The sequence below is a fragment of the Clytia hemisphaerica genome, unplaced genomic scaffold, assembly GCF_902728285.1.
Source record: "Clytia hemisphaerica strain Z4C2 unplaced genomic scaffold, Clytia hemisphaerica genome assembly, whole genome shotgun sequence".
In the NCBI taxonomy this organism is placed as follows: domain Eukaryota; kingdom Metazoa; phylum Cnidaria; class Hydrozoa; order Leptothecata; family Clytiidae; genus Clytia; species Clytia hemisphaerica.
In genome coordinates, this window is record NW_027104039.1 from 612,587 (window position 1) to 629,463 (window position 16,877).

At 34.6% G+C, this 16,877-nt stretch overlaps 1 protein-coding gene across 1 annotated transcript; it reads right to left on the minus strand.

Annotated features, from left to right (window-relative positions):
* Nucleotides 1-343: 343 nt before the first annotated feature.
* Nucleotides 344-12,941, minus strand: LOC136811795 (synaptic vesicle glycoprotein 2C-like). The gene is made up of 10 exons (XM_067068423.1): nt 12,707-12,941; nt 10,728-10,859; nt 10,133-10,248; nt 9,053-9,335; nt 7,969-8,052; nt 4,059-4,181; nt 3,648-3,736; nt 2,020-2,270; nt 1,460-1,619; nt 344-901 (listed from the first exon to the last, which is right to left on the minus strand). Exons 1-10 carry the CDS (start codon nt 12,890-12,892, stop codon nt 718-720), a joined length of 1,608 nt encoding a protein of 535 aa, XP_066924524.1. The 5' UTR covers nt 12,893-12,941; the 3' UTR covers nt 344-717.
* Nucleotides 12,942-16,877: the final 3,936 nt, after the last annotated feature.

Below are 16,877 nucleotides of genomic sequence, written 5' to 3' on the forward strand. Positions count from 1 at the left end.
ATTAAAAATGCCCTGGATGGAAAATTTTTGAAAAGAAGGCTAGTACAGCAGAATTAGCACAAAAAAGGGAACTTTCAAAAACATTTTCCCAAAAATTAATAAGCGGGAGGGGGGTTGGAATAAGAATGTCCTGGATGCAACATTTTCGAAAAATTAATTAGCGGGGAGGAAGGCTATTAGGTACCCGAGAGTATGGTTGCGTGTCTTTCGATAAGATGCCACGGAGATTCAATTATTGTTAATTAAAACAAAATAATATAAATAAGAAAACATTCTTTAAAAACAAGTATCAGAAAAAGGTCATTAAAAAATTCATTCAATATAATGAAGAATATTATAATTATTGAAAAATATTTTTAAAATCCTTGAATGTGAAAATACGAATAATTTTTGTAAGCAATATTGATTTTAAAAAGTCGCTGTACGGGACTAGCCCTCAACACATTCTCCTAAAAAATTTATAGTAGTGTTGTAAAATCGAATGGCAGTAATGCTAGTTATCATACATCGGTAGAGCTGAATTCTTTCGATGCAAAAATAACAGACTGAGTTTACTCTCAACTTAAATAGACCATGTATAAATACATCCCTTTCGAGTTGCCTTGGACGTAAAAATAAACCCATAAAACTGCATAGGTTTATCACAGAAAAAAATCAATGGACAAAGCTTCAAAAAACATCGCATGTGCTGGTTTCTAGTTCTAAAAGAAAAACTCATCAAGTTAATGCAGTATCTTCAGTTTTCGGTAGCTTTAAGGAGGACAATCCACCAAGAGCTAACATACCAGCCACCAACAGTAGAGGTATGGAACAATGCAGGTCCACCAGTTCACCAAAGACTACATTACCAAGGATGGCAGCAACACGACCAACTGATGCTTGAAGTCCAAATGCTGATGATCTAAAAAATATTTTAAACGAGTTGATTGAAGATCGCCAGCTCAAAAAATCATGGTTGAGATGTCAGTGCCGCAAACTAGGGGTTCCCTTTGGAACCCATTTTTCCGTGAAGCTCAAAGAAAACAGGCGAAAACGACTGTCGATCGCACGAACTGAATGGAAAGATTAACTTAAGAATAAGAGTTCTAGATTATTGCAAATATCTTTATATTGTGTTACTACTGTAGTCAGTGCTACTATAAATTCTATTCCATTAGGCTTTTCCAGAAAAATTTTTTACCCCCACTGTTGAGGATATTGTATCGAAGTATCGATACCCCTGGATATCCTACTTTATTAGTAAAGATCCACTCTGGATATCCGCTCCCTTGTAGATTTTAGCCCCCCTGTATATCCACTTGATATTCTCAACAAGACAACAACAACGTGCCCCCCCTGGGCACGGACTATTTCTGGAAAAACTCATTCCATCCTCCATTCAAAAGCAACACAGGCACAGTTATAATATCAAACGAATTGCGAAAGTTTAACGAACGCAGTCAAACTTCAGTCTACCTACCTTAAATGAGTGGGATAATTTTCCAGAGCTAAGGGATCCAGGGCATTCCAACCACAAACAGAGAGTGCAGAGAAGAAACATGACATGATCAACATCTTGATTTTAGTGTCCACAAACCAGAAGAAAAATACACAGACTGCCGATAACACCATTGTACCAGCTGTAAAATGAATAGCAAAAGATACATTGTAATTCTCTAGGAATCTTTAGAGATTTCAATTTGGAGGGAGTGTGGAGTACTTATCTGAAGCCTTTTTAAAATCTCTTCCTAGTCATAACAACTTTTGAGCAGCCACTCTCGAGGATAGCAAATTTCATTTGAAAATGTTTATTATCAAAGGATCTGAGGAGCATTTTGTGGGCTCTACCCGACGCAGACTTTTTTGATTTTTGACTACATTTTAAAATTGAAATTTTTTCATTTCAATTGAAATCCCCAATTAAAGTATCACTAGATATTATTGATAGTTCGAATGTCTCTGCAATTCAGAGAAATTTATTTCAATAGATAAAATGAAGATAGAATGAAGGAAAAAATTATGAAAAGAAAAAGTACGTACCCAAAAGGTTTCGTCGGCCAATCCGATCAATCAATAAATAACAGATAATATTACCAGGTAAATTCGATAATGCAATGAGAAAGGATTGAAAATAAATTTCAGTTTCTGCTTCAACTTTTTCAACACAAGTTCGATTATCAAAGGTGGTGAAATTCGCGCCCATATTATGATGGGTGGCGCCGCCACACCCTCCCCTTCCTTCTTTTATCCTTTTAAAGATTTCTGGGAACCACATCCATAGACCGTAATATCTAAGATAGAGCAAAAGAAAAGAAGATTGGATTTTAACACAGTTTTAAATTGTAAGTCCTGCATCATATTTAATCATTGAATTTTTGATCAATGACGTTTGCATTTGTTTTAAACATTCCTTGGCTATAATTAAAAAAATCCAAAGCGATCCCATGACATTGAAAATCATGAAATGAAACATTTTAACTTTTATCATTGGTACTAACGTAAGCCTTGCACTTGTTTTACACGTTTTTTTATTAAACGTCCAAAATTTTTGAAGATGTTCTTAACTTTTGAATTTTGTTCTAAAAAAGTTCTTATTTTCACCATTTTGTTTAATTTCTTAAGAAATTAAATAAATTAAATATTACCTTAAGGGAAGAAATTTTCGCGAGAAGAAATTTTCGCGGAATTTAATTTCGCGAATCAGAGTTTCAAAATGGCAAATTTCGCGGAATTTAATTTCGCGAATGAGCCGATTTCAAAAGTTTCACGGAATTTAATTTCGCGGTTGAGGGAATTATTTGTCTACGAAAAGCCCTATTTTGCCCTAAAAAGACCAATTTTAGGGGTGATTTTTTTAATTGTGAGAATATTTGTGTTTCGCGGAATTTAATTTCGCGGTTTAACCATTTTGATGTGTTTCGCGGAATTTAATTTTATTTAATTTAATTTTTTTAATTGTGAGAATATTTGTGTTTCGCGGAATTTAATTTCGCGGTTTAACCATTTTGGTGTGTTTCGCGGAATTTAATTTCGCGAATTATGCCCAAATTCGCGAAATTAAATTCCGCGAAAATTTCTTCCGCAAAAATTTCTTCTCGCGAAAATTTCTTCCCTTAAGGGTGCAAAGCCTTAAAATGTTCTTTACTTTACTTGTTCTTAGCATTTTAGCCATCGAAGCCTTATATGTTTTTATTTAGTTTTTTATGAAAAAAACGTGTATCCCTGAATACCCGACCTCAAGTTTGAACTTAAGAAGCAGAAAATTTATTATCTACATGATGCAAAAGGGTAATACAGCGGGGTCTCCATAATTCAAACACCACGAACAAACAAGGCGAACGCAGATTTGTTTGAGTTATGGAAACTGGTTTATGATAGGAGAGACTGTTAGCCGAAGGAACTACTTTATTACACTAATATTACTAGTCATTTTATTAACACGAATTGAAAAATTGCGTGTTAATAAAACCCCCCTTAGGTAAAACCAGCCGTGGTCTCCCTGAAAAAGCTAATAAAATTCATGTTAATTTTTAGCGTGTTAATTTTAAGACCGTTGAACACTTGCCTAGTAATATTCGTGTAATAAGGTAAGCTACTATTCGATTTAGGCAAGATATCCAAGTTAAAGTGGTTTGAGCCATTTTCGCACTGTATTGCAAGATACCAACCCGAAAGACAATGTGATCCATATGAAGAGAAGAATGATTGAAATGGACGTGTACGGTTTACAAAACAAATCGTATGTTGAGTGCAAAACCTATAAAAACAAACATGTAAAAAATTGGTTTCTTGCAATATGTTGAGATTTACCAGAATTATCATTTTGGAGTTCCATCGCAGCTTTACCTTACCACTTTCAACTTCCTTAAGATATGCTATTTTACGATATGTTGACAAAAACAGAATAAACAAAAATTTCTCAAAATTTGTGCTTGCGCTGCTCCACAGAGTATGGAAAAAGATGCTGTGTCAGCAAATGTTAGGAGATACGTTGAATGATTTCATGTTATACTATAGAGAATCTCGTTACACAGCGGTTAAGAATCATACTGTGAGAGTTTATTCTACATCACGCTTACCTTTTGTAAGGTTTTTAGACTCTCACAGAGACATTGGCAGAATGTGCACATGTCTGGGTCAGATATCGATATTTCACGCTTCTTGTTATACTCATTGCCATCTGGGGTCTCAATACCAAGAATCTAAAAAAGTGATTGAAAATGAAACTGTACTCTTAGGTGCCAAATAAACGGGGGGAGGGGTTCGATTAAACGGAGGGGTTGGAAAATTTTCGAAATTTTAATAAACGGGGGGAGACCTAATTGACCTAATTAAGAAAAATGAAGGAATGTCATTGTGGTCCGTTCAAACGTACAGTCGAAAAGTTGAAATGCACCTAAATTCTTTCAAGTGCATAGTACTTTTTCATGATGCAATCTTTTCTCCAAGCTGAAAGGATTGAAGCCATTAAGATATGATCGCAGCGCAGACAATGAAGAGACGAGCCTTCAGGAAAGTAGACTTTTTGAGTTTTTAGCTATATATACTCTCACTTTATGGTGTTTCTGTATGACTGTCTGTTTGCCTAGTCTAACCACCGTTAAATGCCTTTGGGAAGGTCCCTCCTAACTTGGAAAGCCAGAATTAAAGCTATTTCACCAAACCCTGGAGCGTAATTTATTTAGGCTATCACAACTCCACGAAAAAGTTGAACGTGCGCATGTAAAGTTAAACGAATGTAAACAAACTTTTTTCAGGTTTTTAAAATACATTTACCACACTGAACAACACATTCAACCACTTTACTTATGCGTACATTCAACTTTTTTGTACTTTGCCGTTATTCTGTTTTACCAAGTTAAGAAGGATTTTCTCGAGTTACGACCATATGATGGTCTTTAAAGCTCAAGAAGCTCTATAAACAATAAAGCTAGTTATTAATATAATAACAGACAAAGATAAATTACAGTTTGAACAAAAACACCAAATGTATATTTGAAAACTTGAGCAAATTTCTTTAAAGATTCCAGAAAAAGAATTGAACTCATTGCTGAAATGAACTTCTGACCAAATTACAGTATTTAGTATTCAGTTTCAAAGACAAGAAACAAAATTTGACATACAAAACACTTTTTCCAGTCAATGAATTCAGCTCATCATCATAACCAGTCTGACATTTTGTTTGTTTTGATTTGAACAAGTAATATTGTAATTCGTGTGATGGTGTAATTACTATACTTTTTCTATAATTGCTCCGGCCTAGGGGCCTTTAATTCTCTCTTCCGACAACGACGGTCAAGACATTTTTTTTTATTTATCTAATCCGATGATCTATTCCAATTTAATAAAAACGGATTATCTGGATTTCGATAATATTGCGAAAGTATTTAGAAAAAGATGGCTGCCGAAAGTGGGCTTAGCTGCAAATCTCAGTGAAAGATAGTGATCATTTTCATCATTTTTCATAATGCTTTGGACATGATTTATGAGAAGTTTGATGCATACTGGTCTATAACAATTTGGAAAGACTTTGGAGAAATTTTGGCCATGAATCGTCAGCTGCTCGAGTGATTAAATCTTGCATATGGCTAACTTCTCTAGATATTTTATGGACACACAAAACCATAAAACTCTGTAACTTGACAATGGAATGAAACTTTCAAACACACATCCATTGGAATTCGAAAGAGAATACTAAAATTACAACATTACAGTGCAAATTCGAAAACGGTCTGAGCAGTTTTTGTGGTGTTTCGTGTATGGCTGAAAATGATCCTGTTTTGTATTCATCTTTTTTTGACTGGGTGACCGTTCCTTTTGATTTTTCAAACCCGACAAAGATATTTTACAAACATATCACTATGAGAACTCAATAAAGGATACTAAAACACAATTTCTGTGTAAATTTGAACAAGGTTGGAAAAAATTTCACAGTATTATGGCTGAAAATGATCGTTTTTGGACTTTGTCGTAATTTCATTGCGGCTGGCGACCGTTCCTTTTGATTTTTCAAACCCGACACAAATATTTTACAAACATATCACTATGAGAATTCATAAACGGCATACTAAAACACAATTCCTGTGTAAATTTGAACAAGATTGGAGAAATTTTCACAGTATTATGGCTGAAAATGATCGTTTTTGGACTTTGTCGTAATTTCATCGCGGCTGGCAACCATTCCTTTTGATTTTTCAAACCCGACACAAATATTTTACAAACATATCACTATGAGAATTCAATAACGGATACTAAAACACAATTCCTGTGTAAATTTGAACAAGATTGGAGAAATTTTCACAGTATTATGGCTGAAAATGATCGTTTTTGGACTTTGTCGTAATTTCATCGCGGCTGGCAACCATTCCTTTTGATTTTTCAAACTTGGCACAGATTTTTCACAAACATATCACTATGAGAATTCAGTAAAGGATACTAAAACACAATTCCTGTGTAAATTTGAACAAGATCGAAGAAATTTTCACAGTATTATGGCTGAAAATGATCGTTTTTGGACTTTGTCGTAATTTCATCGCGGCTGGCAACCATTCCTTTTGATTTTTCAAACTTGGCACAGATTTTTCACAAACATATCACTATGAGAATTCAGTAAAGGATACTAAAACACAATTCCTGTGTAAATTTAAACAAGATCGGAGAAAGTTTCACAGTGTTATAACTGAAAATGATATTTTTTGGACTTTGTCGTAATTTCATTGGCTGGGGCGACCGTTCCTTTTGAAGATTTTTCAAACCCGAAACAGGTTTTTAAATATACATATAAAAATATACCACTAAGTTATTACATACACACTATTGTACCATTTTATTTGGTTTATCCTACTCTCCCCCAAGTATTATCCCAACAGAAAAAATAATGCTTAGCTAAAAGCCCATGGCCTCTAATTTAGGCTATTTTTCTCCCCGAAATTTTATCTGGACAATCAAATCAAGAACTTGGAAATATTGACTTCTAAATGTTTATCTCATTTAGCTCCAATTTTGAGCTTTTTAGTCGAGGATGAGTGGGTGGGGGGGGGGGTGGGTTGGTTCTTTAGGCAAGAAAGTGCATGTGTAATCACTTAGAAGAGCTAAACTTCCAGCTGGTTTATATATTCGTTAAGATTATTTCTCATACTCGCTCTGCAATAGAATTATTACTTTGCTTTCTGATCTGTTCTGATTAGCAGTTTTTAGGCAACGTTCTAACACAACTAACTCAACAAGCTCATCTTTTAATCTCTTAAGCCGGAGCTTCCAGCGCAGCTGGTTTATTTGCATTTAAAATAACACTCGCTTCAGCTTTCAATGCTAAATCAAAACTAATAAAATGTAATACGTAATAATGGTAATAGCATATAAGGTAATATCAAAATATGCATAACATTTGTACTAGTAATAACATGGTTTAGAGGGTGATTTGGGATTAATAACCCCGAGGTTTTCAATGAAACGAGGGGTTATTAATATCCAAAATCACCTGAGAATACCATGTTATTCCGCTTCAATTATATGGTCAAAAAAAGAATTGAAGAACACTCAATCGCTATTCTTCTCGAAACTTAAAAAAACATTCGAAACTATAAAAAAACATTCGACTGACACTCTTATTTTGATTGGCTTAAAAATTTCGTACGATATTTTGTTAACCAATCAAAATATCGTACGATACTTTTCTTTCAACCAATATAAATTTTTGTTTACATCAGGGCGATTACAAAAAAGCGGGCTTTACGGATTTATCGCCCCGCTCGTCCTTTACAAATCTAAGCTAAATGTAATCAACCATATAATTAACGACTGTATAATTTACCACCATATTTTTGCGGAACACTTAATTGGGCGGAAAGCCGATTACGATGCACAAAAACGCAAAAAATCGAGATTCCAGTCCAATATCTATGCGTGAAGCTACGAGTGCCTCCTCGTCGCTGCGCTCCTGCGGGGGCATAACACCTGAAAAGCATTAAAAAACTAAAAAAGACGTACACATGCAGGCACCGAAGAGTGTTTTCCATTGTTTTGTTTGAAAATTTTGATAAATGCTTTCTTTGCTCTTTCAACTTGGTTGTTCTAAAAAACAAAATGATTACATAGTATATCATTATAATAAGAACAGGTGCCTTTGAGCTCTCAAGATTTGAAATACTTAAGACATCTAACTCAAAAGATACCAGTTACAAACTCTCTATAAATGAGCAATAATAATCAAAACAGATTCCAGATATCAAATTCTATTCTATCACAATAAGCCAAAGAACTTTAAAGGTTTTGTTTTTAAATAAGAGTGATATCGTTTGCTTACTTATCAATTCTAATTTACAAGCTTTTCATATTGAACTGATACGGATGTGGAGCAAGCTTGGTTAAAAAGAGGAAAAGAAAAACATTTTTTTGCTTATAATCAGCATAATATAACCGAAGACACTGTCCTGATGTGAAATATGTGTCTGATATGAAACGGGAACACTTATGTGAAAATAAAACCTTTAATAACTTTTTAACTTTATAAAATGTAAAATCAAAAGTTCTGTTTTATAGAGGTCAATAGACCTGCGAAATATATTGCTATAAAATAAATAAAATAATATATTCACCCGACTCGTCTGAAACTGATGTCAGCAAAATTTTAACAAAAGAGTCCTTTCAAATTTGTAAATAAAAGGAAGAAAAAAATCTTGCTCCACATTTTTCTTTATTCATTACAAAAGATTCTATTTATTTCAATCTGCTGAATCAACATACATTATAACTATGTAAAAGGTCAATGGCTTTAAGTTTTTTGGATTTACTAAACGACGAAACCAAAAAAGACTAACACAAAGAAGAGAGGCCCAGAAAACCCGAGTCAAACTAATAATAATTCGAGTTACATAACGACAGAAATTAACTTTTTCAAGTTAAGAAGTCTCCTTATGACGTCATAATTTGAGACTTACGACGTCACATTTGTCGTAACTCGGGTTTTTGTAACTCGGGTTTTTGTAACTCGGGTTTTTGTAACTCGAGTTTTTGTAACTCGAGTTTTCCGGGCCTCCAAAGATGATATCTAATCAACAAATTGTTTACATACTTGCATCATGAACTTTGGACTTTCTGGTAAAAAGAAGAAAAGGACAGCTGATGAGAGACTTGGGAATGAACCAACTGCAACAAATATCCTCCAACTACCATAATAAATACTGCCAAGTTGTCCACCAATATGGACCTTGGGGATGAGCAGCCATGCAATGGCTGATGTAATTATATTACCGACCATCCAGAAGGATGCAAATAGAGTGATCATACGACCACGTGTCTCCTTTCGCATGAATTCAACAAAGTAGGAGAATAGAACTGGCATGGCAGCACCAACACTAAGGTAAGGAGTAGTAGATGAAGTAAAAATTATTGCTAAACAGACGGAAATCGAAAGTTAGTATTTCGATAAGTTTAGAGCAAAAATAATAATAACTATATGTAATTTTTTCCGAATTCTCAAAGCTTTTTATTTTAGACATTACAGAGGTATACTAATGACTTTGGATTTAAGGAACACCAATATTTTTTTAATAAATTAATTTTGCAGAGGACAATCTTTCTCATGGATCTCCACTGACATTGACAAAATGAAAAAAAGCGCAACAAATTTCTTTACTATAAAATACTGACCATAAAATATTAAACGATATATTGCATCTCAGCAAATTAAAATAAAATCACCTCTTAAAAAGGACCTTTGTGTGTAAAATATCCGAGGTCCGAGTTCCATTCCCACTTTAGTACAACAGTTCACTTGGCAAATGAACACACCTGTGCCCGGATGAACCCATTACATGTGAGGGGAAATGGGTACCACTACTCTGATACAAGAGTGTGGGTGATATGCCAGACAGTCATCGTGCTGCGTAGTATCACTCATGCCCATTCTATGCCTGCGGCGAGCTATATACTCTCTTGCGTAGTTCGAGTGTCTAACGTACACAGAACCAGCGGTGTCTGGATAGGCTACGATTTCCTACTTAAAAAAGGAGGAATTCCTACATCGTAAGGAGTAGGACCCATTCCCCAATGGGGAGGGCTCATATCAATAAAAGACATCGCCTAATAATTTACTTGGCTTTGACCTAATTTAGTACTCCCAACATAATCACAAAAAACTAATAATACTGACCCTATTCCACTCAGCATTCTTAGCAATAAAAACCATCCAAAGGTTGGTGCAAAAGATGATGCAAGACCAAACAATCCATTTATTGTCATTGACCATAGTAACACATACCTTCTGCCCTGGTTACAAGTAATAATAAGACAAAAAATGGTGTCATTAATTGCCATTAAAAATGATAACTCACGTCATTTCTCGAACAAACTTAGCATAGAAATTTAACATTTCAAAAATAGTCCAGTACTGTGGAAAGTTTGAGCCCAGATAGCAGACCACTTTCCCTCACAAAAATGTTAAGGGGAATAGTTATTTTTAGTCCAATCTCTTGATAAGGGAATTCACTGAAATATTAATGGGTAAACCCATTTTCACCCTTCTTGAATCTTTTATCAGAAATCGGCAAAAACTAAATAATTTTAGAGAATGCAGAAAATGAAGAAAGTGTGAGATTTTGGAGGAAATCTTTCGTACAGGAGAAATCATTGCGGTGTTCAAAGGAGTCCTCCCACTCTGAGTCAGAAGTTTGAAAGCTATATCAACTGAATTTTTTGAATTCAGGTTGGCACAAATGAGTACTAAATCTTTTGCATTCCTCATTTACCTTGATATCAGCAGCTCCACCAAAAACATAACCTCCGATCATCATACCCACAAAAATGATCCCATTTAGCCATCCTTTTTCACTAGATGTCATCCCCAAATCACATGCTGCTGGTATCACAAATGAAACAACCTGCAAAAGAGAAAAGTGATGATCATAATGATAACATAAGATTAGGGGGAACTAAAATTAAATGAGCAATGTTTTATATGTGAAAAGATTGATTATTACTCATTATAGACAGTTTCCTATGTTGTTAACTGTATCTTTTGACTTAGATGCCTTAAATATTTCAAAGTTTGAGAACTTGAAGGTACCTGTTGGTTATTAAAATGATATACTATGTTTACAATCATTTTATTTTCTTCAGAACAACCAAGTTGAAGAAGCAAAGAAAGCCTTCATCAAGATTTTCAAACAAAACAATAGAGTGAAAACACAAAACTGTAAATTTATGGTACTGCTGCAGACTTAAAAATATATATTTATCTGGCACTGAGTAATGATATCTGGCCTGAACGGGAGAGCATAAAATGATATTGGTTAATACTTTTTTGTTTGTTGGACATGTTTATTTCAATTAATCAATCTATAGTTTCTAGCCCTCTAGAAACAAAGCACTCAAGACTAAGGTTTGGCAGGAAAATTCAATACACTGGTTTTGAATTAAACTACGCTAAATATCAAGTAAACAAAGCAAGCGAAAAGCGTAAATGCCTGTTTTTGGCTGTTATAGCGATCCGAACAATATGCCAAAAAGGGAAAATGTGTGGAACAACCACCTTCTGTTTTGTTTAATAGTGTGGTCGTGTTACAAAAATACAGGCTGTTTGTAGGAAAAAAATAAGATCTAGCTGAAACTTTCTCCAGACCTTCTCTATAGGATGCTTATACCTCAGGAAAAATTCCCCTAAAATCCCACTGGTGGAACATCCCTTTTTTGGGACATTTCTATTTTCCCCAATCAAAATCCTAAGGGCGAAATTTTTTGAAAATTTCAAACTTATTTCCAGACAATATCATGTATACCATTCGAAAGCTCTCGAAAAACTATATAGAAGACTTTTAAAGGGGTATAGCTGATTTCCTTACCTAACTCGAGATATTTCATGCGCAAGTTCCACTTTTCGCCACACTTTGGTCAAAATTGACCATAAATAGCATCTTCTGCGTGAATTATCTTGAGTTAGGTAATGAAATCGGCTATACCCGTTTAAAAGTCTTCTATATAGTTTTTCGAGAGCTTTCGAATGGTATACTTGATAATGTCTGAAAATGAGTTTGAAATTTTCAAAAAATTTCGCCCTTAGGGTTTTGCCTGGGGAAAAAAGAAATGTCCCAAAGAAGGGATGTTCCACCAGTGGGATTTTAGGGGAATTTTTCCTGAGGCATAACCATCCTATAGAGAAGGTCTGGAGAAAGTTTCAGCTAGATCTTATTGTTTTCCCGTAAATTATGCTAAACGACCCCACTATAATTGAATTTTTCGTGCAAATTACTACATGGAATCAAAGCAAAAAGCTACGCAAAAATCTAATTCCCAATCTGTGTATTGAAGAACATATTTTAGACCCTACAGCGGCAAACCCCACTAAATTTAGGATGCGGAAACTATGAATAATTAATTGAAGTAGTGCAATCTTTAAGTAAAAACATAACCTGATCAATATGTAAAAGTCGTTGTCAAGACAAAAGGGTAAATCTCGAAATAAGTATCTTTGGAAAGTGAGAATTCTTCTATAAGATAAACCTTTGACACACAGCGAGATTCGACTTTGGGCCATGTGGATGAACCTCTCCTCTATAAGTTGAATGGGCCAATTTCATTGTCAAAGGTTCATCTTACAGAAAGATTCGTAATATATTAAGAGACTCATTTTGAGATTTTCCTTCTGCTTTGACAACGACGGTAATAAAATGCTAAGCAAGCAGAAAGAGAAATGTGTCAACAAACCCCAGTTCAATCAATTGAAACTCACTTGTACTTCTGTTGAGTCAGAAGCAAGCGCCCATCCACATATGAAGAGGAGTTTCCATTGAAAATAACCAAAACCAACAGAATCAATAATTTTCTCGTATTCTTCTGCTTCTTTTTGCTTGCCAGAAGTTGTAATCAATTGAGTTGATTCATCTTCCCCAAAAATATTGTCATCATCAGTGTTCATTGTAAATTAATTTTTTCAAGAGTCTTTTGTTAAAAATTTACATATTTTTTTGTTATACTCTTTAAAATAAATATATTACTAGATAAATGTATTATGTTCAATTTTTCCTGAGACAGACCAATCTTTTATTTTAGAAAAATAAAAATTACCTTAAATGACACTTTCTCAAAAGTTTCTCACACCCCCGTCAGCTCACAACCCTAATACCCCCAGGGGATTCTTACTTACTTACTTAGTTAGTGTGCGTTTCATTGAAACTTATGCAAAGTTCTTTGTACAATAAACAACAGTAAAGCTTTCGATAAAGTAGATCACATCATTTTAATGAACAAACTGAAAGCCAAACAGTTTCAAAAATTAAGAGGGGTTTTGTGACATTTTTTTGACTTTCTTATTTGATTCACATTCTTCTTTATAATTTTTTGTGAATGTGGGTTACATTTTTTTAAATGACTTTAGAAAGAGAGCCTGATTGTTAATCTTTCCAATGATATAATTATTAAAAGGATGTGGGTAACTAGGTATTATTTTATGAGTTTTTCACAGGTAAAGTTTTGTGGGTTACAATGGCATGTGGGTTACAACATGGCTTGGTTTGTATTACATGTTGGGCCAAATTGAAAAGTCCCGTTTCTGTCACGGAAGGAAATCAGAGCCTTTTTTGGTCTATTTTTGAAATATGGTAAACTTAATGAAAATAGTATTAGTCCTGAATTAAAGCCTTCATAGTACTACTACTTCCAAACCAAAATAAATTTCATAAAAGTTTTTCCTCGTTGAATAATTGAACTTTGAAGGTTTTGTCACGGAAGGGACGCAGCAAAGACATTAAAAAAGACAAAAGTATGCTGATTCAGATTCCTGTGAATTTAAAGATAATTTTAAAACCAAAATACCACCAGAAGAAACTTATGTCTATCTGCTTGTCATTGAAAAAAGAACTGAGTAAAAAAATTAATTTCAATGGCTACAGGCCTTTGCAACTGAGAAAGGTCAGTGTCACGGAAGGACACCGTCACGGAAGGAAAAAATTCCTATTTTTCAAAATCAGCAATAGCGTAAGAAATGTTGACTGAAACTAGTGAAGTGACACATCATATCATGAATCATAGCCATTTTTACTATTCAGCTCATTTCAAAACCTTGGAACTGTATTTTTATTGTTCAATTATAATGGTGATAATAATTAGGAAATTTTACAGGAAAGATTATATTTTTTAAGCAAAAAAACGTAAAAACGCGATCTTGCAAGCCAGTGAGCTACTTCCAAAGGCTCTAATTAGCATATTTCCATGGTGCTGAAGCGATTTAGAGGATTTAGAACCAGCTAGGAACAGTACTTTTGCCAGAAAACCGGTTTTTAGGCCTCCAGAGCCGCCTGGGCTTTACACTGTAAGCTTACAGCGCTGTACTGGAGCCTTATTTTTAAGCTTATTCTGAGCTCCATACAGGGCTGAGCTGGTTCCCAATGGTCATAAACCTTGAAGGACACTCCCCTGCAATGGACTAGACCCATTGAAGTCCAGCGAAGGGGGCAGAACCGACAAATTTTCACTAAAATAGCTTAAAAACGCTTAAAAAGCTCTATTTAAGCGTTTTTAAGGCTTTTTTAAGCAAAAAACGTAAAAATGCAACCTTGCAAGCAAGTGAGCTACTTCCAAAGGCTCTAATTAGCATATTTCCATGGTGCTGAAGCGATTTTGAGCGTTTAGAACCCGCTGGGAACAGTAGTTTTGCCAGAAAACCGGTTTTTAGGCCTCCAGAGCCGCCTGGGCTTACGCTGTGAGCTTACAGCGCTGTACTGGAGCCTTAGTTAAGCTTATTCTGAGCTCCATACAGGGTTGAGCTGGTTCCCAATGGTTCTAAACCTCGTAGGACACTCTCCTGCAATAAATTAGACCCATTGAAGTCCAAGATTTCTAAAAATAACAAGATATTTTTAATCCGTCACGGAAGGACAAGTTGAAAGTGTCACGGAAGGACAATAATTTCAGACCTTGTAAGTGAATATGAAGGAGGTTGCTTTGGAATGTAATTTCATTTTTTGTTAGGGGGTACCAATAGTTAGAACTTGCAATAATATCAAGAATAGTGTACTTGCACAAAACTGGTGAAAAAACTTTTTGTCTTGAAATTGTCACGGAAGGAATATTCGATATTTGAAAAAAGTTTCTGCTTGCAGTACTTTTTTGTTGTTTGACTTATTTCAAAATGAACAAACCTATTAAACTAACTAGGGTATGTACTTGTTTTAAAACAACATTTCATTTTTGATTAATCATTTATTTTTCAAAAGAAGGTCCATTATATTTTAACACTTGTCCTTCCGTGACAAACCTCACTAGTTGTGTTTCGATATAATCACCTGATTACAGAGACTAAAAGTGCGACTCAGTTGATTTAAAAGTTGAAATTGGAAAATGTAAGGGTTATTTTTAAAAAAAATCACAGCTACTTATTTTGTTTGTAAGATTTTTGATTTTGTGTTTTGGTTGACCACTTTTCAATTTGGCCCTGTTGTACATTATGGGAACAAGATATTTGGAAAAAAATTGTGGGTATTGTTAGAGAATGCCACAAATATTTACCTTAAAGCAAACGCATTTTATCTTTTAGAGAATTAAGGCAAGAATTGTGGGTTACTTGAAAGTTTGAAACAAAATAAAACGTGCAGCAGCCAAAATCAACCAACCAAAATTTGTCATTAAATTCCTGAGACAACGCTTCGATTTTTAAGGCCTTGTAATTATACGTTAAAGTAAAAACAATTCTGGACATGTAAATGGGTCAGTGTTTGAGGTGCAGCAAAATTTCCAGGAAATAGCCTATTGGGCAGTGCGCGGATCTAGGTGGGCTCCGTCTCCCCTGTAGATCTTTCTCTTGGGAAGTTGATCCTCAAATTAGTTCTCAAGGTTGGCTTGGCTCAAACTTTTTATCTATGGCTCAAATTTTAGGCAATTTCTCATAGTTTTTGAGGATGTTAGTTTCATTTAAAAACGCCGGTTTTTTTTTCATGAATCCTTTTAGAAGTTTTGTGGCGCATTTTTTTGCTTGAGAGTCAGGTAGCGATATGGCGCTTTTGCAGCATTAATCTTTGATACGCATTTCGGCGGGACGCTAGTGTGACGAACTGATGGGTGTATAATATGTTCATATTTTCTTTCATAAAACTTTTCGTTCTGCTTGTGACGTCATCAAAAACACGATTGTTTCCGAACGCCCCCGGCAGTCAAGAAATCATTTCACTTTATTGATATTACGCGAATGGCAGTGTGCGCTAAATTATTTTGGTTTCACTTTCGATTTCAATCAAAGGTCTTAGCAACAGGGCGCATAGAATTCAAAAAAAATACCGATCATCGTATAGAGCACTAAAAAATACCCCCTTTCTATCTTTAGTTTGTTCTACCTTGGGTTATAACTGAAAATATCTTCAAATAACCTTTGTCCGCTATCAGCCGGCGCGAAAATCTTTGCCCGTTCCAATTCTTAGATAATGAATAAGAGAGGTGCGCTTAGCTAAGCTGTGCTCGCGGGCAATAAATTTATGTTTACTTCTCTTGTATATTTTAGTGGTATTTATCCAATGAAAAGGATGTTGACAAAATATGCACGGTGCCGACAAAATATGCACGGCATTGATTATGACATCATTAAATATTTCAATGTCGATTCAGCGCCTGTTAAAGAAAATAAGTAGTAAATAGTTCTTTTTATTGTGAAATTTAGAAATACAAACAAAAAAAGAATCAAACTTGATATTCGTTTCCTATCTAGATTATATTAGCGTTAGAATACGAAAATTTTCACGAAAACCAATCGCACCCACGGGAAAGTTCCAAGTTTCCACGTAATAAGGGATAGAAAGTGCATCGCAATTTTTTGATAAGCATGATTTTGCATCCTAAAATGGATCAATTTTCAATTTTTAGCTTGTAAGTAATCCAAAAACGCATCACAAATTGCGAAATGCGATACGCTAATT